The 17,230-nt window shown below is 36.1% G+C and overlaps 1 protein-coding gene across 1 annotated transcript in view; it reads left to right on the top strand.

Annotated features, from left to right (window-relative positions):
• Positions 1–10,204: 10,204 nt before the first annotated feature.
• Positions 10,205–17,230, top strand: part of jam3a (junctional adhesion molecule 3a) — an 11,468-nt gene continuing 4,442 nt past the window's right edge. Inside the window, exons 1-5 of the mRNA XM_030152951.1 lie at positions 10,205–10,393; positions 15,440–15,511; positions 15,614–15,727; positions 15,936–16,088; positions 16,368–16,570. Coding sequence (XP_030008811.1) covers positions 10,345–10,393; positions 15,440–15,511; positions 15,614–15,727; positions 15,936–16,088; positions 16,368–16,570 — 591 coding nt within the window. The 5' untranslated portion in view covers positions 10,205–10,344. The remainder of the gene's footprint in view (positions 10,394–15,439; positions 15,512–15,613; positions 15,728–15,935; positions 16,089–16,367; positions 16,571–17,230) is intronic.

Below are 17,230 nucleotides of genomic sequence, written 5' to 3'. Positions count from 1 at the left end.
CTGTCACGTATGAAGTCAAATTTTGAGGTGTTAGTTGAGGATGTGGATGGAGGAAGTTTAGCTCAAGAAATCTCAGAAAGACAAAATAATATGATATCCCTTCTTGAAATGTGACACTAAACTAAATATTTGGTCGGATAAGATGTTTGAAGACTCTGTTTAAGGTTATGGGAAAGTTTTTCAATGTTTTCTGACATTTTATACATTAAACAATTAAAAATAGTTGACAAACAATGAAAATCATTAGTTACAGGTCTGTATTTTACTGACCAAATAATAAATCAACTCAAGAATAATCATCTGAAAACTTGACATAATCAAAATGCTGCAGGCATGATAATGTATAGAGGTCAGTCTATTTATTAACCCCTTACAGAGCACTCATAGAAATACTCTAAGCTTCCACATTTCAACCTTAGAATGTTATTGGGGGTCAAAACAAGACTTTATTACTTTTGTGAAATAAAAAAAAAAATATTATAATAATAATAATTCATGTAGAAAATCAAGGTTAATGAAGATACCATATTTGATTACTTGCCCATATATTGCAGGAAAAAAATCCAAGCGGTATTTATAAAAAATACATGAAAAACACATGTAAGGTGAAAGGAACATGTATTCTAGAACATTACAACAACATAAGTGCTGATCCAGACCCCTGTCCACATCCACATTATCCCTTTGAACATCATTCCTTACATTAGTACCATTACTTCATGGTACCTAACAAAGCCGGTACACTCACTGTTCATGCAGAGGTGGACCTTACAGACCCTGTAGACCACATTAGACCTGAGATTGTTGCCTCAATGTCCTCACCGTATATGTTGCTGTCACTGTCTTCTAATGTGTGTGGAAATGACCAAAAATAGTCACTTGCCCAATAAACAGTTAAACATCACTTAAAATTTTTTCAGAATAGATAAAACATGATAAAACAAAATATTGTGATGCTCATGTCTCTCAAAATTTTCTTTTCACTCCCATTATTCAATGTATCGTGGCTGAAATATTCTGTTTTGCGAGAAGGTGGTCTGTACTGTTGCAGTACTAAACCCTCAAAGGCCACCAGTGACAAAAAACATCCACTGATCTAAAATATTGAATAACTTTTGAACCATTAATAATATAAACACATTTAAGTAAGTCAGGTAAAATACAGTTTCTCATTTAAATATACATGTATTTCAATGTGACTGTCGATTCTGTATCCACTGCGCCTTCACAAACTGACTCAGAGGAATAATGTTTGTACAGTCAGATTAAAATTTACAGCATCAATAACTCGCACAAGACAGAACTTTACTGATGGTGGTAGATCATCATCTGGGTCTGGAGAGTGAAAAACTGACTGATATTTGTCTTTAAATTCGATATTTCCTTTTAAATTATTATATAGGTTTTATCAAGTATGAGTGAACATGTGAAATAACTTTTTTTTTTTTGCCACATTCTGTTGTCATCACATTATGATGAAAAAGAAAAGTATTAATCATGAGTAAATAACATAAGAAAAGACCAAATGAAAAAAATAGACAAATAAAAATATAAAATAAGATTAAGAAACTATAAACTGTAAATAAAAGAAAATGTTAAAGAGTTAACAGTAAACATGCAACATATAATGAATAATAACTTATCATGTATTTCTATATAAACTCTATAATTGAAGGCGATGGTGAGTGACTGCAATCATGTACACTTAAATACAGTTACAGAACACAATAAAACTAAGTATTCATCTATGAGTTTATTTAATCTGTTAGTTTACATAGAGATTAATCTTTGGAGTCATTCACAACTGAGATCATCATCATCGTCATCATTAGAGTTGGATTTAATCCCTTGTCGATAATATTAAACCAAAGCTGTCATTGTCTACTCATCTCCATCTTTACATTTATAGTTTTATGTGAGTGAGCAGAGACCCAAACACTCCCACAGACTCAGATACTTCAGTGACACAGACATATGGATGTGTACACTCAGTCAAGCCTGCAGCCCACAAACCTGCATGCACAGAACAAGATGTCACGCATGCCGACTCCTGGACAGATGTTCTGTTGCATGTCTGTTTAAGGTGTTAAATAAGCCCCATCAGACACCCTTTAGAAGTATGAGACATTCTTTTTTTTGTGACCAGTAGTGGTCAGCAATGTTTACCACAAGAGAAAAGCTTCACTTCAGTATAGGTTTATTCGAGTTTTAAAGCAATAAAAGAATGCAGTGTTTGCATGTGTCAGTCCATCGATAGGGCTGAGATGTATAAATACTTTGGCACCGCTATTGACAGTAAACTCACACTCAGAACCAACAGTGAAATCATCTCAAAATGTCAGCAACACCTATTGTTTTTCACCAACAAAAACTTCAGGTTCATCAGTCAGTACAGATGCTTCGTTCAGTCATCACCTTGTATGCATAGATATACATACTGTTAATACATATACATAGTGTTAATACATATTCATACTGTTAATACATATGATACTGTTCATATATATATATATATATATATATATATATATATATATATATATATATATATATATATATATATATATATATATATACATACTGTTGATATCTATGGATGCTGTTCATAGATATACATACTGTTCATAGACACTGTTCATATATATATACATACTGTTCATATGTATGCATGCTGTTCATAGATATACTTACTGTTCATAGATACTGTTCATAGATATACATACCATTTTCATAGGTAATACATACTGTTAATATTGTTAATATTGTTTGTAGATATACATACTGTGACATGCTGTTAATAATGTAAATATTGTGTCTATTCATATGTCTATTTTTCATTTTTATTCTACACAGCTCTATTCTTATCTTTCTTTTGTAAAATTTTATATTCTATTTTTTGATCTTATTTTTAGTTTTTATAATTTTATATTTACTCTATTCTTATTTTCTGAAGTACTTATGTTTTATTAATATTGTTGCACTGACTGGAGTAGCACTCCTGATTTTATTGTACACACAATAACAATAAAGGTTATTCTATTCTATTCTATTCTATTCTATTCTATTCTATTCTATTCTATTCTATTCTATTCTATTCAACCTTCAACATAACAGCTTTAGGGGCGATAACCACAACCTCAGATCATGAAAAAGATAAAATTAGTGTTTATTTATGACAGATAGAAATGGATGTTTGCAATGATGATCAGGATTGCAGCTCATATGACAGGAAGGGGACTGTTTGAGGTGTGGTCCTGCTCCTGAAATTCAGAATTCAGATTATATCCAATTGTTTGGTCCCATGAGTACCATACACCTCAAATGTGTCATAAAAAAAAAAAAAAAATCTGATTAAGTAGTATAATTATTAGCCTGGGCCTGGAGTCTATGAGCAGGATTTATTACTGAAGGGTTAAAAAGAAAGGATCAGAAACCTTGCACTTACTCCATACCTACTGCACCTACCTAATACCTACATAATAAAAATATTATGTCCAGCTTCATCTTTGTATCCACATCTATTAGACTTCTGAGCACCTGAACTAGTCTGGAGGTCTGATCCATTTTCAAGTATTAATTTATTTCTCAATAACACACTCAGTAATTACATTTTTTAATTTGTCTCTTTAGGATGCACATGTAAGTGTATATGGATGCATAACTGTAAGTGAAGGTTGTGTGCTTTTGTGGTTGCACTGATGTTTTCTTTCTAATCGATGAAGAAAGTTCTTTTAATTTGATGATGTGGAGCAAATGACATGTGGACATAATATACATAATAGCTGCTCGGTGCTTTTATACAATCAACATTCCTTTCCAGGGTAATCAACATCCTAATTTGATCTGCTAGATATTGCCAGCTGTGACAACTTGAGTGTGTGTGATTCAAACAGAGTGATGAAGCCTCATCTAATTAGAGAATGGCATTAAACACATCACATTTAACCAGCTAAAGGTCAAAGTTCAGCTGTTAATGATTTGATTTCTCTTAGTCATACTTATTAATTTAGTTATTCCTCCACTTGTACTTGTATAATTAAGTGTTTTGCCTTTAATCGAAGAAATTAAACAACCCATTTTCTCTGTGTGTTTGTGTTCTGAATAGAATGAATGACTGACACATGTGTTCCTTTGCTAGCTTTGCTTAAGGCCTCAAAGTCACTTTCATTCTCTCCACCGCTGCTTGCATGAGAATTACTTGTCATGTTCAGTGGCCATCAGCAGCGTCTGTGAGCAACCCACCAAAACTGTGGATGACTGGGATAATATGGGGCTAGTAAAGCACCACCCATCATATCTTTTTTGAATACTGATCTGCAGCAGCATCCTGGACATCTGCCTGTCTGCACACTGCAGCACAAGTGACTTTTGGATCAGATGCTGAGTTCCAATCCAATGGTTCCCAACCGTTTTTGGCTCGTGACCCCATTTTAACATCACAAATTTCTGACAACCCCAGACACCCAAAACGGAGGCATTTTTCTGCTAACATAACTTAATTTTTGATCATGTAATAGTTTGCTATACTGTGCTGCAAATAAATGTTAATTTAGGCTATATAATGTATATAAAGCACCTTTTTGGTGTCTGCTTCTCAGTTTCTCTTGGAGATGTCTTAGTGGGGCAGGCAGGTGAATAAATCTTTCCATTCTCTGTTCGAAGCATAGTAACGGATGCAGTCACATGATCGTGTCAATCAAAATATGCCCTCTCAGATATTATATCCCGCATTTCATTTGAACTTGATTTTTATTAGTAAAAGTGTGTGGTGTTTTAATTATAATGAAATATATATTGAGTCATTAAAACATATATTTTTTTAGTTTTTTTTTTTTATCAATTACTAGAAATTTCAGGTGACCCCATTTGAATTCCAGACGACCCCACATGGGGTCACAACCCCAACACTGTTCTAATCTATTACCATACCATTCCATAGTCAGTTTCTGCAGTGTTTGCTTGACTCGAGCTCTTTTCTTCACAGTGTGTTTTCACAGAGCATTTCCACTGCTAAAATGATCACTTTTAGCTTTAAGTATCACTATTACACACATTAAAACCTTACATGTGGTTTCCATGGTTTCACATATGTCTCTGCAGGTATAGTATACACATTAGAGCCAGTGTTATTCTGCACTTCCTGAAAAAGCACTGCTGTTAATGAGTGACTGGTGGTTAAAATCATCATTTAAAGCTGTTCCACATCACACTGAGATTATAAAGTTTCTTCTAACATTTTTTTTTTTTTTTCCCTGTGTATCATGCAGATCTTTCATCTTACTTGTGAGATCTATTAATACCATGGTGTTAATTGAGCTGTAGAGCTGCTGTGGCTGCTATTTCTGCACTCTTGATATGTACCTTATATATGTGATGAGATGTACTTTCCTGTGGGTGAAACTCATTTTGAGTGCATTTTGTTTAGTGGGCAAAAATATGAAATTCAAGCTGTGCTGCTAACATAGAATATGTACTATATTTATAAGCCTATATTGAAAAGAAAAAAAGAATATGAGTTAGTCATTGTTTTTTGACTTGCAATAACTTTCTGAAAGTTAATTGCAACAAATATAGAGACGTGGTGCTGTACTGATTCTGATTAATCTTGCCAAACAGCTCATGAGTACAGTTATTTCAAAATGATAAATACCATTATATTAAAAAAGGTCAGACTGTTTCTCTGAGAGATTCATCATTAGCACATTTAACACTCTCTTCAATTACAGCTAACATTTGTACTCTGCTATTATATTCATTCAACTTACTTTGTATCACAGAGCACAGAAAAGTTGGTAAATGTGAGATTAAAATGAAAGTGTCATTTTTATTTTTGGAGTGAAAAGAGTAGAAGTTCTACAATAAGTGCACAATAATGTTAGCTTCACATGATACAAAAGCTTAATAACAGTAGGTTCAATGACATGCTAAAAGGAAAGGCCATTTCATAACATACCTTTGTCAAATCACAGCTGCTGTTGTTGATGAGAATAATGCAAGTACAAGGATTTCATAGCTTCCACAAAAAAGCCATATGAGCAGGATTTAATCAGCAGTTTAGATAAGATTGTCAAATATTATTTTAAGCCTCAAGATATGAGAATACAATTATCCTCAAGGAATTTATATTAACATATGCATTTGTTCCAAAATCATGTTAAGTCAGACAAATAGTCAGATTTGTGTTAGCTGTAATATCAAATTCCAACAAAAACAGCAGATGCATCACATGTTAGAGTTACCTATTGCTCCAAAAATGAATTACATTTTGCGAAATTGAATACGTTACGTAAGTAAAAAATAACACCTAGCAGCCAGAATATTTGAAAGGAAGGAAATGTCTTTATTCAGAACCACTCTAATGATAACTAGGAGCACTATAATCTGCAAAGACTTGAGTTTTGATACTCAAAGAAGGATACGTAGAGAAATGAATAGCTGTCACCATTATGATCAATACACATCGCTATATAGAGCACATTAGCATTCTGTGAATCACATAAGATCTGAAGTGCAGTTAACTGTCCCACCTTTATATCATTTGTCTTGAGGCGTATGTGTGGTGATCATGTGTTGGAATACTTCATGAAAACAAGTGCCCATATGTGGAGGGTCTGGCTTGGTCAACTGCATAAATGTATGTTTTTTTTATTCACGCATAATGATTACAAATTTCAGGCACTTTAAGGATAAGATGTATGTAGATAACCTTCAGATCCTGTCAGTCATTCCTTTACCTGATAATCTGTCTGTTGTTGTCCAGTAAGAATCTACAAAGGGCAGCATGATTTAAGACTGAATAAATCCTCATGGTATTATTTATGAGATGGGTAGTCCATCAAATGTTAAATTTATTGAGCTTATGATATCAGTTTGGTTGATGGTTTAATTGTCAATATATTTACTTCATTTTCACATAAATTGAACTAAACCTGGTTTTAGTACATTCTTTCTTTACAGTATGAAGATGGTTACATAATCCTTATTAATTAAATACAATGATGAGTACCTTTCTAGCAGAGCTAGAACAATCTCAGCATAGTTGTGTAATTCATGAATGTGAAAATTCTATTTTCTTTTAGTGTAGATCTTGCATAATGTTGCATCTTATGTCTTTTTACACTATAGTCATTTTTACAATTACATATGATACCGTGCAAAGGTCTTAGTCCAAAATTAGGTTTGTTGGTTTTGTAAAGTTCTAATGACCACACATATGCAATTCTCAGTCTGTGTATTAACCCTTTATAGGGTGCTCATAGAAATACTCTGAAATTCAAAATTTTCAGCCTTAGTGTGTTATTGGAGGACTTAAGACTTTATTATTTTTGTGATATTTTTTTTAAAATTATTGTTATGTAGAAAATCAAGTTACCATATTTGGTTCATTACCCATAAGTGGGAAAAAAAAAACAAAATCCAAGAAGTAAATGTAAAAAAATATGATAACAAACATTTGTAAGGTGACAGGAACATGTATTCTAGAACATTACAACATCATAAGTGCTGATCCAGACCCCTGTCCACATCCACATTCTCCCTTTGAACATCATTCCTTACATTAGTACCATTACTTCATGGTACCTAACAAAGCAGGTACACTCACTGTTCATGCAGAGGTGGACCTTACAGACCCTGGAGACCACATGTGACCTCACTGTAAATGTTGCTGTCACTGTCTTCTAATGTGTGTGGAAATGACAAAAAATAGTCATTTGTCATTAAAGGGTTAAGATAAAATCTGTATATATGTGAAATATGTACGACAGCAAAAACAAAGGTTTCAGGGACAAAAACAGCTTCTATAAACAGAATGGTAGTATTTAGTGTGACCTTCCTTTGCACTTAACATGTGTTGCACCTTTTATTCAGACAATATGAGATTTACAGCATTCATTTACTGTTGTTTTATACCAGGTTTCATTCAGCACATGTCATATGTTTCTAACTGTTTGTGATACTTCTTGTCATGAGGTAAGGGGTCACACAAAATAGTGACTTGAAACTTTACAACCCATTTAGTTCAGTTTTTGTGTGTCTTTTAAGGCTGTGTACATTATTCCCTGTATTTTCTTGCTGTATGTGAAGAAAAGAGAATGTAAAATAAATATATATGCTCATTTTAACTGCAAAAACAACAAAACTGAAGCTGACCTAAGACTTTTACATAGTATTTTCTGTCATAACAATTCTTATAATGTGACCGATTCTGATAATGAGGCAGCATAGCTTGTGCACAGTTTGATCTACAACATAAGGCTTAACCCAGAAAAAAATGTTTCCCCTGCCACTGACTGGATGATACAGGATGAAACATGATTTTAAACACAAGGTCCTCGCTTCAGGAAAATCATCTTACAGATATAACATAGGTTTTCTTGTGAGACGCTGCATTTGTGAAAGAATGATAGTTCAGGTTTATGTGGTTTGTAACAAGGGGCAACCACAGGAGGCTGCAACACAGAAACAATTGCCTAGCAACATACAAGGAAAGACATGTGGCTTAGTGCTGCAGGGGTATCCAAGCATGTTACCTTTTTTTTAGTTTTTGAGGTTTTCTTCTCCTTAATTACACATTCTGAACACAATTTTTCTGTGTTTGAAATCTAGTCTTACACAGCAGTATATGATTACAAACAGTGTTAAAATGGGATATGGTGCTTGTAAGTCTTCTAATAAATCAGAGCTGATTTTCTGTAATATGAAAATAATAATGGATGATTTGACAGTTGCAGTGATATCTGGTTCTACACTGCCACCTGATGGTTATTTACAAGAACCCAAACAGCTGCTTTATCTCCACAGTGAAAACACGTAGTTACATTGAAAATAATCATAATTAATTGAATGATAAGAGGTCCAGTCCAATCTAAGACATAAAGACCTGTGATTCATAAGAAATAATGCCATCTACCTAAAAATCAAAGCAACTTTTATGTTTTAAATATGCACCATCAGGGATGTATTATGTTTATTTTGCCAGGTTTTTGGTTTGAATCTCAACTAGTTAAGAATTTGTTGGTGGAAAAAAAGGGTACAAAAAAAAAAAAAAAAAAAAAAAGCATATGAGCGCAGTGATGTGCAGGCATTTCCTGTCTGTACAGAGTCCATCTTCCGCCCTGATGCCCTTGTAGTTATTATTAAACTGATTAAGCCCATAGCCTGGTCTTTCAGGCAATATTTTTGGCACAGTTAAAATTCTACTTCCATGTTTGTTTGCTTATTTTACATGTTTTAGAATTAAGCAATTCATGATGATAATGATGGAAAGTAAAAAATCTAAAGAAAATAAAATTTTAGAATAAATTAGTAAATGGAATAAAATCGTCATATATGTCCAAAATAAAACATTGAACGAATGAATTCGTGAATGAATGAGTGAATGAATGAATGCATGAATGAATGAGCAAATGAATGAATGAGTAAATGAATGAATGAATGTTTAGTTTCAGGCATATAAAAAGCCCAATACAACCACCAACAAAAGCAAATGCCCAAAGCAAATTAAAATTGAGAGAAGGCGTGGGAAGAAGTAAATATGTCTTCCCAAATTGATAATAATGATAATAATAATCTCTGTATTACAATGCCACACACAAATTATAGCCTATCAGTCAATATAATGATCATCACACGTATAATTATATATCATAATCCACTACATAGGCCTATGTGCTAAATACAAATACAATATATGATTTGCTACAATTTATAATTACATACAATTTTCCTTATAATTTATACAATATATGATTTTATCAATTATGTTTTTTCTGTAACTGACAACTATATTAGTTTGTATAAATACATCCATAAAATATGTAATATATTCCTACATGCATTCCACTACATATTAGCCAAGTATCTGTAACTTCATTCCAACTTAATGTGCTGACCCCATATTTACCCGTGCCATTCATTCACTCATTCATTCATTCATTCATTCATTCATGCACTCCTTCATTCATTCACTCATTCAGTGCCCTTGAGTCACTTTTCATTACAGGATTCATATTAACTACTATTGATGCAACTGAAGGGAACATAACTTTAAAAAGTTTACCAGTTTAGATTAAATGGATGCAGATTGTGTTGTCACTACGAGGGCTGCATATTAATTGCTTGCATTGATTGAGACAGATCGATGTGGAATAAATCTTTGTCCACTGGTGGGCGTCCTGGACACCACCCACCGCCTGTCAGACATCTTTGAGGGCTCGAGCCTCGTCCCTCCTGTAGCTATGGAAACTCGTGGATGGCAACATCCACCAGTCCTCTGCTCCCATCCTCATACCTCACAGAGGTGCTGAGTGTGTGCAACTGTGTCGATAAATCACAAGCTGCAAGATGGCGTTTGCGCGACTCGTAGCGTGTTTTGTCCTGTACTCCAGCCTGGGTAAGTTCTTGTCGCTTGTGACTCCGCTATTGCGAAACCGTATGTTCTGAACTACTGAGGTGCGGCTGCCGTTAAATCGCAGCTGTTTTGTGCTAACATTAGAGCGGACGATGCGCTAGCTTGACACAAACATCCAGAAAATTGTCTCAAAACCGATATGTGTAATAGTGAAACTGACTGTCGTTGGTTTTAATAGTAGCCTAGATATTTTTGCGGTCAGGCTTTCATCGCTGCTTTGCGAAATCAACCTAAACAATGACGTAGTGTTAAGGACATCCTTTACGTCTCAACCATTGGTTTTAAGTCCATGTTAACCGTTTGCTAACGCTGTGATGTGTAAACTGTTCCTATTGCCTCATGGAGTGAGTTAAATGTCGCAGCAGAAATAGTTATTTATGCCTAGACAGTAGGTGACATGCTTTGGTTGTAATTGTCGAATAAAACTGACATGAACATGCTCAGCTTTAACCTGAAGGATAACAGATTACAGACATGCAACAGCATCTGAAATAAACAGCAGGGTCTGCACTGTGTTGTCCCCGCAGAAAAAAGACCCATGCATGTATTCTAGTTCATATTTGAAGTCAATAGTAGTTCTAGTTCAGTGCTTCTGAGAGGACAGTGTTTGCACTGAGCTTCCATGATCACGTGGTGATTGATGGTAGTAAATGGAGTGGTTTTAGTGAGGCAGGTCGAAGGCATCTGCTGTAAAGTGAGCCAGAGTGGGATTGTGTGATGCTGATAGTACATGTATGCCTCCCCACGCCAGCCCAAACAGCAGGAGCTGTGGGCTGATCAATGATGCTGATGCTGGGTGATATGATGTATCCTCCCTGATGCGCTGCTTGGAGTGAGGTCATCCTGCTGTGGACTGAAAACTGGCCACGGTGTGGGGTCACTTCCAAATGGCAGATTGCATCAGTAAGTGTTGAACTCCTGACCCAGGTGTTTTCCAAGTGTGAATCAAAGATGCTGACAGGCAAAGTCATTTATTATTGTCTTAGCACATATTTTGGTTGACTGATTAGGTGGGAGATGTTCACTACAACTAGAACCAAGAGATAAAATTACCATCATGCTGAGGGTTACATGCATTTTAATAGTCTTTTAAGATGCCTCCAGGTTTTTAGAATGAATATGAATAAGTAAAAGCCTTTTTTGTAATTGGACTGATCTTAATGAAAGGAATGTCCTCTTTCTGACTTATTCATCTGCTTTCTATTTTAGAACCGTTTGGAGCTATAATCAGTCTGATCCTGTAGAAGAGACAGTGTTTTCTTTTACCAATGTTTGTAGAGCCTAGGATGCTTCAGAGAAAACAAGGGCAGAATACAATTTACATATCCTTTTCTTACATTTCCCTCCAGTATTTGAAACAGCATGTTTGTCACCGTCTAATCTCCTGAAATGATTGTTATTACACAATCAACCGCGTATGTCGTGAATCCCAGCGGTCCTTGGTCAAGATTGTGCTTGGTGTTGTTTGCAGCTAACCCTGTCCTCAGCATATTTGCAGCGACAGCATTGGAATGTCTGGGAAAAAAGCTTTTTATAGATGCACTGGATCAACAACTTTTCTTCTTGCAGAGATGGGGACAGTTGTTTTCATATTTAGCACATAAGAGGATTGCAGTATGTGGCTATTTAAGACCGCATTTCTCTCAGAAGAGGCTATAGTCCTAGTTTGTCTATGCATTACAATAACAGGGAGGAAGGGATTAAAAACGAGGCTGTGTTTGCTTTCCAACAAGCTCTGAGATTATTTTCCTAATTCAGAAATATTGTGTTCTCCTCAGCATACATCATGTCACCAGGGGACCAACCATTGTTATGAATGATTTATCCTAAGCTCATGTTAGTAATTAGTTTCCTATTGTTTAGTTAACGGACTATATGGTTATACTTTCCCACGACCTACTTTTTTTTTTGTTTGGATAGAGAATCACCTCTAACAACAATCATGTTAACACTGGGCTTCATTGTGAAGTTTGGACACTATTTTACATTTTCCCACTCTAATATACATGCATTCCACTTAACGTGTCATTGCAACAGTTATTCCTTGTTAGACGTTTCTTTTATTGCATTGTTTTAGCATAGAGAGAGGGGGGAGGGTGGCATGAAACAAAGGTCGCCTCCGAGGACCTTTATTAGTCTTACAGAGAGTTTAGGAAAACAAACAGGCAAATCTGATAATTTACTGCAAAATGAGAATATTATGTAACACTTATGCTTATTTGAATTCATTATTATGATATTTTATTGGTATTTTTTATCAGTGCAAAGTGATATGACAGATTTAACACTATATATGAAACATCTAGGCCGTACGAGGACAGCCTTTGTCTTTGCCTTCGCTGTGGACTCTCCCAGTTGTGCATGAAGCAGTCGCTGAGTAGTTTTAACAGTGAAGCGTCGAAGCTTTACTACATGCAGATGCTGAGGGAGCATTTGTTGGACGAGCTCTCCTTGTGTCTCTCAGGATGTCCAGTCACAGCTGGGGTAAAAATAGCTCCTGATGTACAGGGTGGGAAAGTCAGCAACAGAGACGGAAGCTGAGACCTGGGAGTCAGATCTCATCAGTGTCCGCAGCTGTGCTTATACGACCGGATGCTTTGGCAGGACCCATGTTTTCATCACTTTCAGGCAGAGCATCAGCTATATGCTAACTCCTTTTGACTCCTAGTCTTACTGTATTGTCTGAGGGGTCACTCGTGTGTTGACAAGACTCTGTGTAAATACCTCGGAAATGATCTGAATGCACAATGCTTCAGGCAAACAGAACAGGAGGGTACGTCTTGCTGTTTTCAAAGCCTTCTCAGATGAACACTGACTATTATTGTCTAATTCCAGCCTTCATTTGAAACCCCTCATACAGTCCTTACTGGGAGTAGAAATGCCTTCATTACTCAGTGCGCATGCTGTTAGAAACATGGTGTACCCAGTAATTATTACATTTGGAAGTGGCAGAGACACAATAGAATGAGTACAGATCCCCAGTAGAAGGCGAAAACATGCCTATTTATCCTCAGGATTTTCAAAGCAAATGCACTGTGGAATTACATGTACATTTGCAAATGTAATTTTCCCATTTTCTTAATTTGGTGTTGCACAGCTCACCTCTATATTTGCTTATTTTCTGCTTGAATTGGAATGCTCTTAGCTTATTTTTAACAAAACTTGTGAATTCTGTCTCTTGCCATTAAGATGTGACATTTACAAATAACACTGATTGCTTTAAGGAGTGCACTGAAGCAAGGGACTCCAACTTATATCCCATGTTTTGTTTGTGCCAGAGGGAAACCAGGACGGTTGATTAAATTTACTTCAAGTTTAAGCAGTGTTAAACACTATTTTCTCTGCTATTTTTATACTTGCGCTGTTATTTGTTTTATTGGGGGGATTTTCCAGGGGGATTCTAATACATAGCATATAATCTCATTTGGCTGCATGTGATTTTGTGAAGTAAAACCAAGGCCTTGCTATTGCAAAGTGTAAATTCACATCTTGCATATTTGGTTGGGCAATCTGCTGTAATGTATGACACATCTTTGACCAATTCTGGCTGCTCCTCAGAGGCATGTTGTCATCTAAATATTAGATACAACCCGGGAACTAGTGATGCAAGTTCGCATTCTGACATCAGCTTTGTTTTGGACAGGAATAAGATATGCTCCCCCACTTTGTGTCTGGAAGCTTTGTTTATATTCTTAGTTAGTTTGCCTGATAAACCAGTATTACAATTGAAAACATTTATTTCCTTGTGTTTGAAAAATATAATATTAGACTATTAGACTATATTCTGTAAACACCAGGTGGTCCTTTGAGCCGGATCCGAACCAGCGACCGAAGGACCAAGTTGATAGAAAAATTCTGTGATACACGCTGAGACAAAAGACGGAGTCACTGGATTCCGGAATCAGAAGATTTTACTTGCAAGGAGTCAAGTACATACAGCGAGATGCAGCAGTTGACCGACGAATACCAGGAAGTTTAAGATCTTATAAAAGAACATGAATATTACAACCATTGGTCCAAGTGTACAGACATAATGATGTTGATCAAGTTCACCATTGGCTTAGGTATCCAAAACACGGTGATGCATGGGTTCAGTGACCGCGTTTGTACTCTTCTCCCACCTACCCTTTGGCCTGATCTCCCCAAGGGTAGCAGGCTGCTCTGGTCCCAAACTGGATGGAAAACAAGCAGATAGCAAAGAAATGGTAGACATATCCTGAGTGGATATGTCTGGACATTCGTACAGAATATGTCATCATAACCCACCCATGACTCGTGCTCTGGACACCTGATGTTTACAGAATATAGTCTAATAGTCTAATATTATATTTTTCTAACACCATGAAAAAGGAATACTGATAGAAAATGAACCCCTGCAGTAACTACAAGAATCCTGGTTTGTCACACTTGACTATATGAAGGCCACTGAGCTTTTCTTTGCTTGCAGTTTTAATCTTGGACTGGAGTCATATCATCATTTTGTTAGCTGAAAATTACACTTGAATCTTCTTGGCTCTTCGTATCTCTGTATGTAGATCAATATCCTTCTGTGCAGTTTGTATATGTATCTGCAAAGCATGCTATAACAGGGACAAACAACCACAAACACTCGTAAAGGTAGAAGTCAGCATTTTGCTCCCAGTTTGCCGCATGTTGAATTTAAGCCAAAACAATAAAACGAGTCCCTGTAAAATTTATATATAACAATATATTCAAAGTTTGATCATGCAAATGTTTCATTTAGGTTTATTATTATATTGTAGTGTGTAGTTTAGATGTTCAATAAAATTAGACTGTTTACACAGTCATGTTCCAGGCGTTAATCTTCTTAAATAGAAAAGGGAAGTAATTAATAAGGTGTTTTTACCCTAAAACAAATCCTTGGGCTCATGCTCTCTGAGACTTTCTATATTTGTCACTCTAATTCACTGTTTTTAGATAACAGGACCAGCTGATAATGTTCGCTAATGAAAAGACTTATATGTGCTATCAGGGTTAATCAGCATTCTGGCACGCTTTTTTTCACAGGCCACATTCCATCATCACTTGGGGTAATCCTCCGAACCACGGACAAGATTGTGTGGGCAAATGAGTTTGAGCGTAAGTTGGTGGATCAGTTAAACCTATTAAGCTAAAGTAGCTTTTCTCTTCCTGATTTGGGATGCCTGTGCCTGTTTTCATGCATTCTGTTTTCCTTCACAGCCATTGAACTGACCTGTTTAATAGAGTCCATCTCAACAAACAACCCCAGGATTGAATGGAAGAAGATTAAAAACGGGGTCCCGAGTTATGTCTACTTTCAGAACAAGATAGCAGGTAAACTGCTCTGATGTCCGTTTTAGATAGAGACAGAAAACCCATCCACCCAAGCCACATCATTTCAAGGCAATGGCTCAAGGACTCAGAGCTAAGCTGAATGAATGGTACCTTTAGAGAACTTGGCAATGAATTCTGTTTCTTGAACTGTGAAGTCTTGCTGTGTATTTCAATGAGGCATTGTAACATGTTCTTTTCCTCTTTAAAGGGGACTTGGAGCACAGAGCACAGCTCAGAGAGCCAGCCAACATTCTGATCTTCAACACCACTCGGTCAGACACGGCAGAATACCGCTGTGAGGTGGCCGCCATCGACGATCAAAGGGACTTTGATGAGATACTTATTAGTCTGGCAGTAAGAGGTACGCTGAGGAATACTCTCTTGGTGCATATATAGACATCATGTAACTGGATTTATTCCTGTGGATGAGGAGGGCAAGATAAAACTACTCTGCACTTCTCTTAATCTTCATATTATGTTTTAGTGCTCTTACACTAATTTAAAGTGATTACTCCAGACTCCAGTGTCTTGTTATGGTTATTTATTAGAAGATAAACTGTTTCCTGGGTTTGTCAGAGAAATAACTTTTAAGTAGATGTGTGTCTTAGTATTTCTCAGTCATGTCCGTGTCTGTGTGCAGTGAAACCTGTTGTTCCACGTTGCTACGTGCCAGAGGCCGTCACAGTGGGAACATCCACTGAGCTGCGATGTCTGGAGAACGAGGGCTTCCCTGCGCCCCACTACCGCTGGTTCCACAATAATGAGGAGCTTCCGCAAGACCCTAAGAACAGCCCAAAGTTTGTCAACTCCTCCTACAGCATAAACCCTGACACTGGAAGCCTGGTAAGAAAGAGAGGAGCCTTATCTTTGTTCACATATTTGTGCATTTAATAATTATATTTTTAAATGAGCGTCTTGCAGCCGCTCTGTCAGTCAAATGAAGAGTCAGGAACTGGCCACTGGGAATTTCTACATTTCTACTGTCTATTTGTTGATGGGATTCTGTGGAATCTAGGATTCTTACAGCTTGTGTAAAGAGATGTGAACAGCTTAATCTGAATAAAACCATAATCGTTGTATGATTAACATCAGGATTAATCTTTACATGGAAAGATAGAAAACGTAGAAATGGGCTAAAATTGGCAATCTAGGACAATATAGCTTTTTCCCCTTAACTAAAACTATTTTCCAAATGAATTTTACTTTACATTTAATCTTTCATACATGTTTTATCACAATTTATTGTAGCATTATCCTCTTCTTAAGTGAAAATCAAGCCTTTTCCTGTATATTATTTCCTGGTGATGTAGATGTTCAAAGGTTATTATATCAGAACAGAGAAAACTGAAAAGAAACTGACATTTTCAGTAAATTATATCATTAACTGAACATAAAAACAAGTATCTACAACAACTGTCATTTGTCCAAATACATGGGTTGTATTGGTGAATCAGTGTTGCAGAAGATGACATTGTTTCCACGGTGAAAGCCTCTGACTGTCCA

The sequence above is a fragment of the Sphaeramia orbicularis genome, chromosome 13 (assembly GCF_902148855.1).
Source record: "Sphaeramia orbicularis chromosome 13, fSphaOr1.1, whole genome shotgun sequence".
NCBI lineage: Eukaryota > Metazoa > Chordata > Actinopteri > Kurtiformes > Apogonidae > Sphaeramia > Sphaeramia orbicularis.
This window is presented reverse-complemented; position numbering and strand designations above follow the sequence as displayed.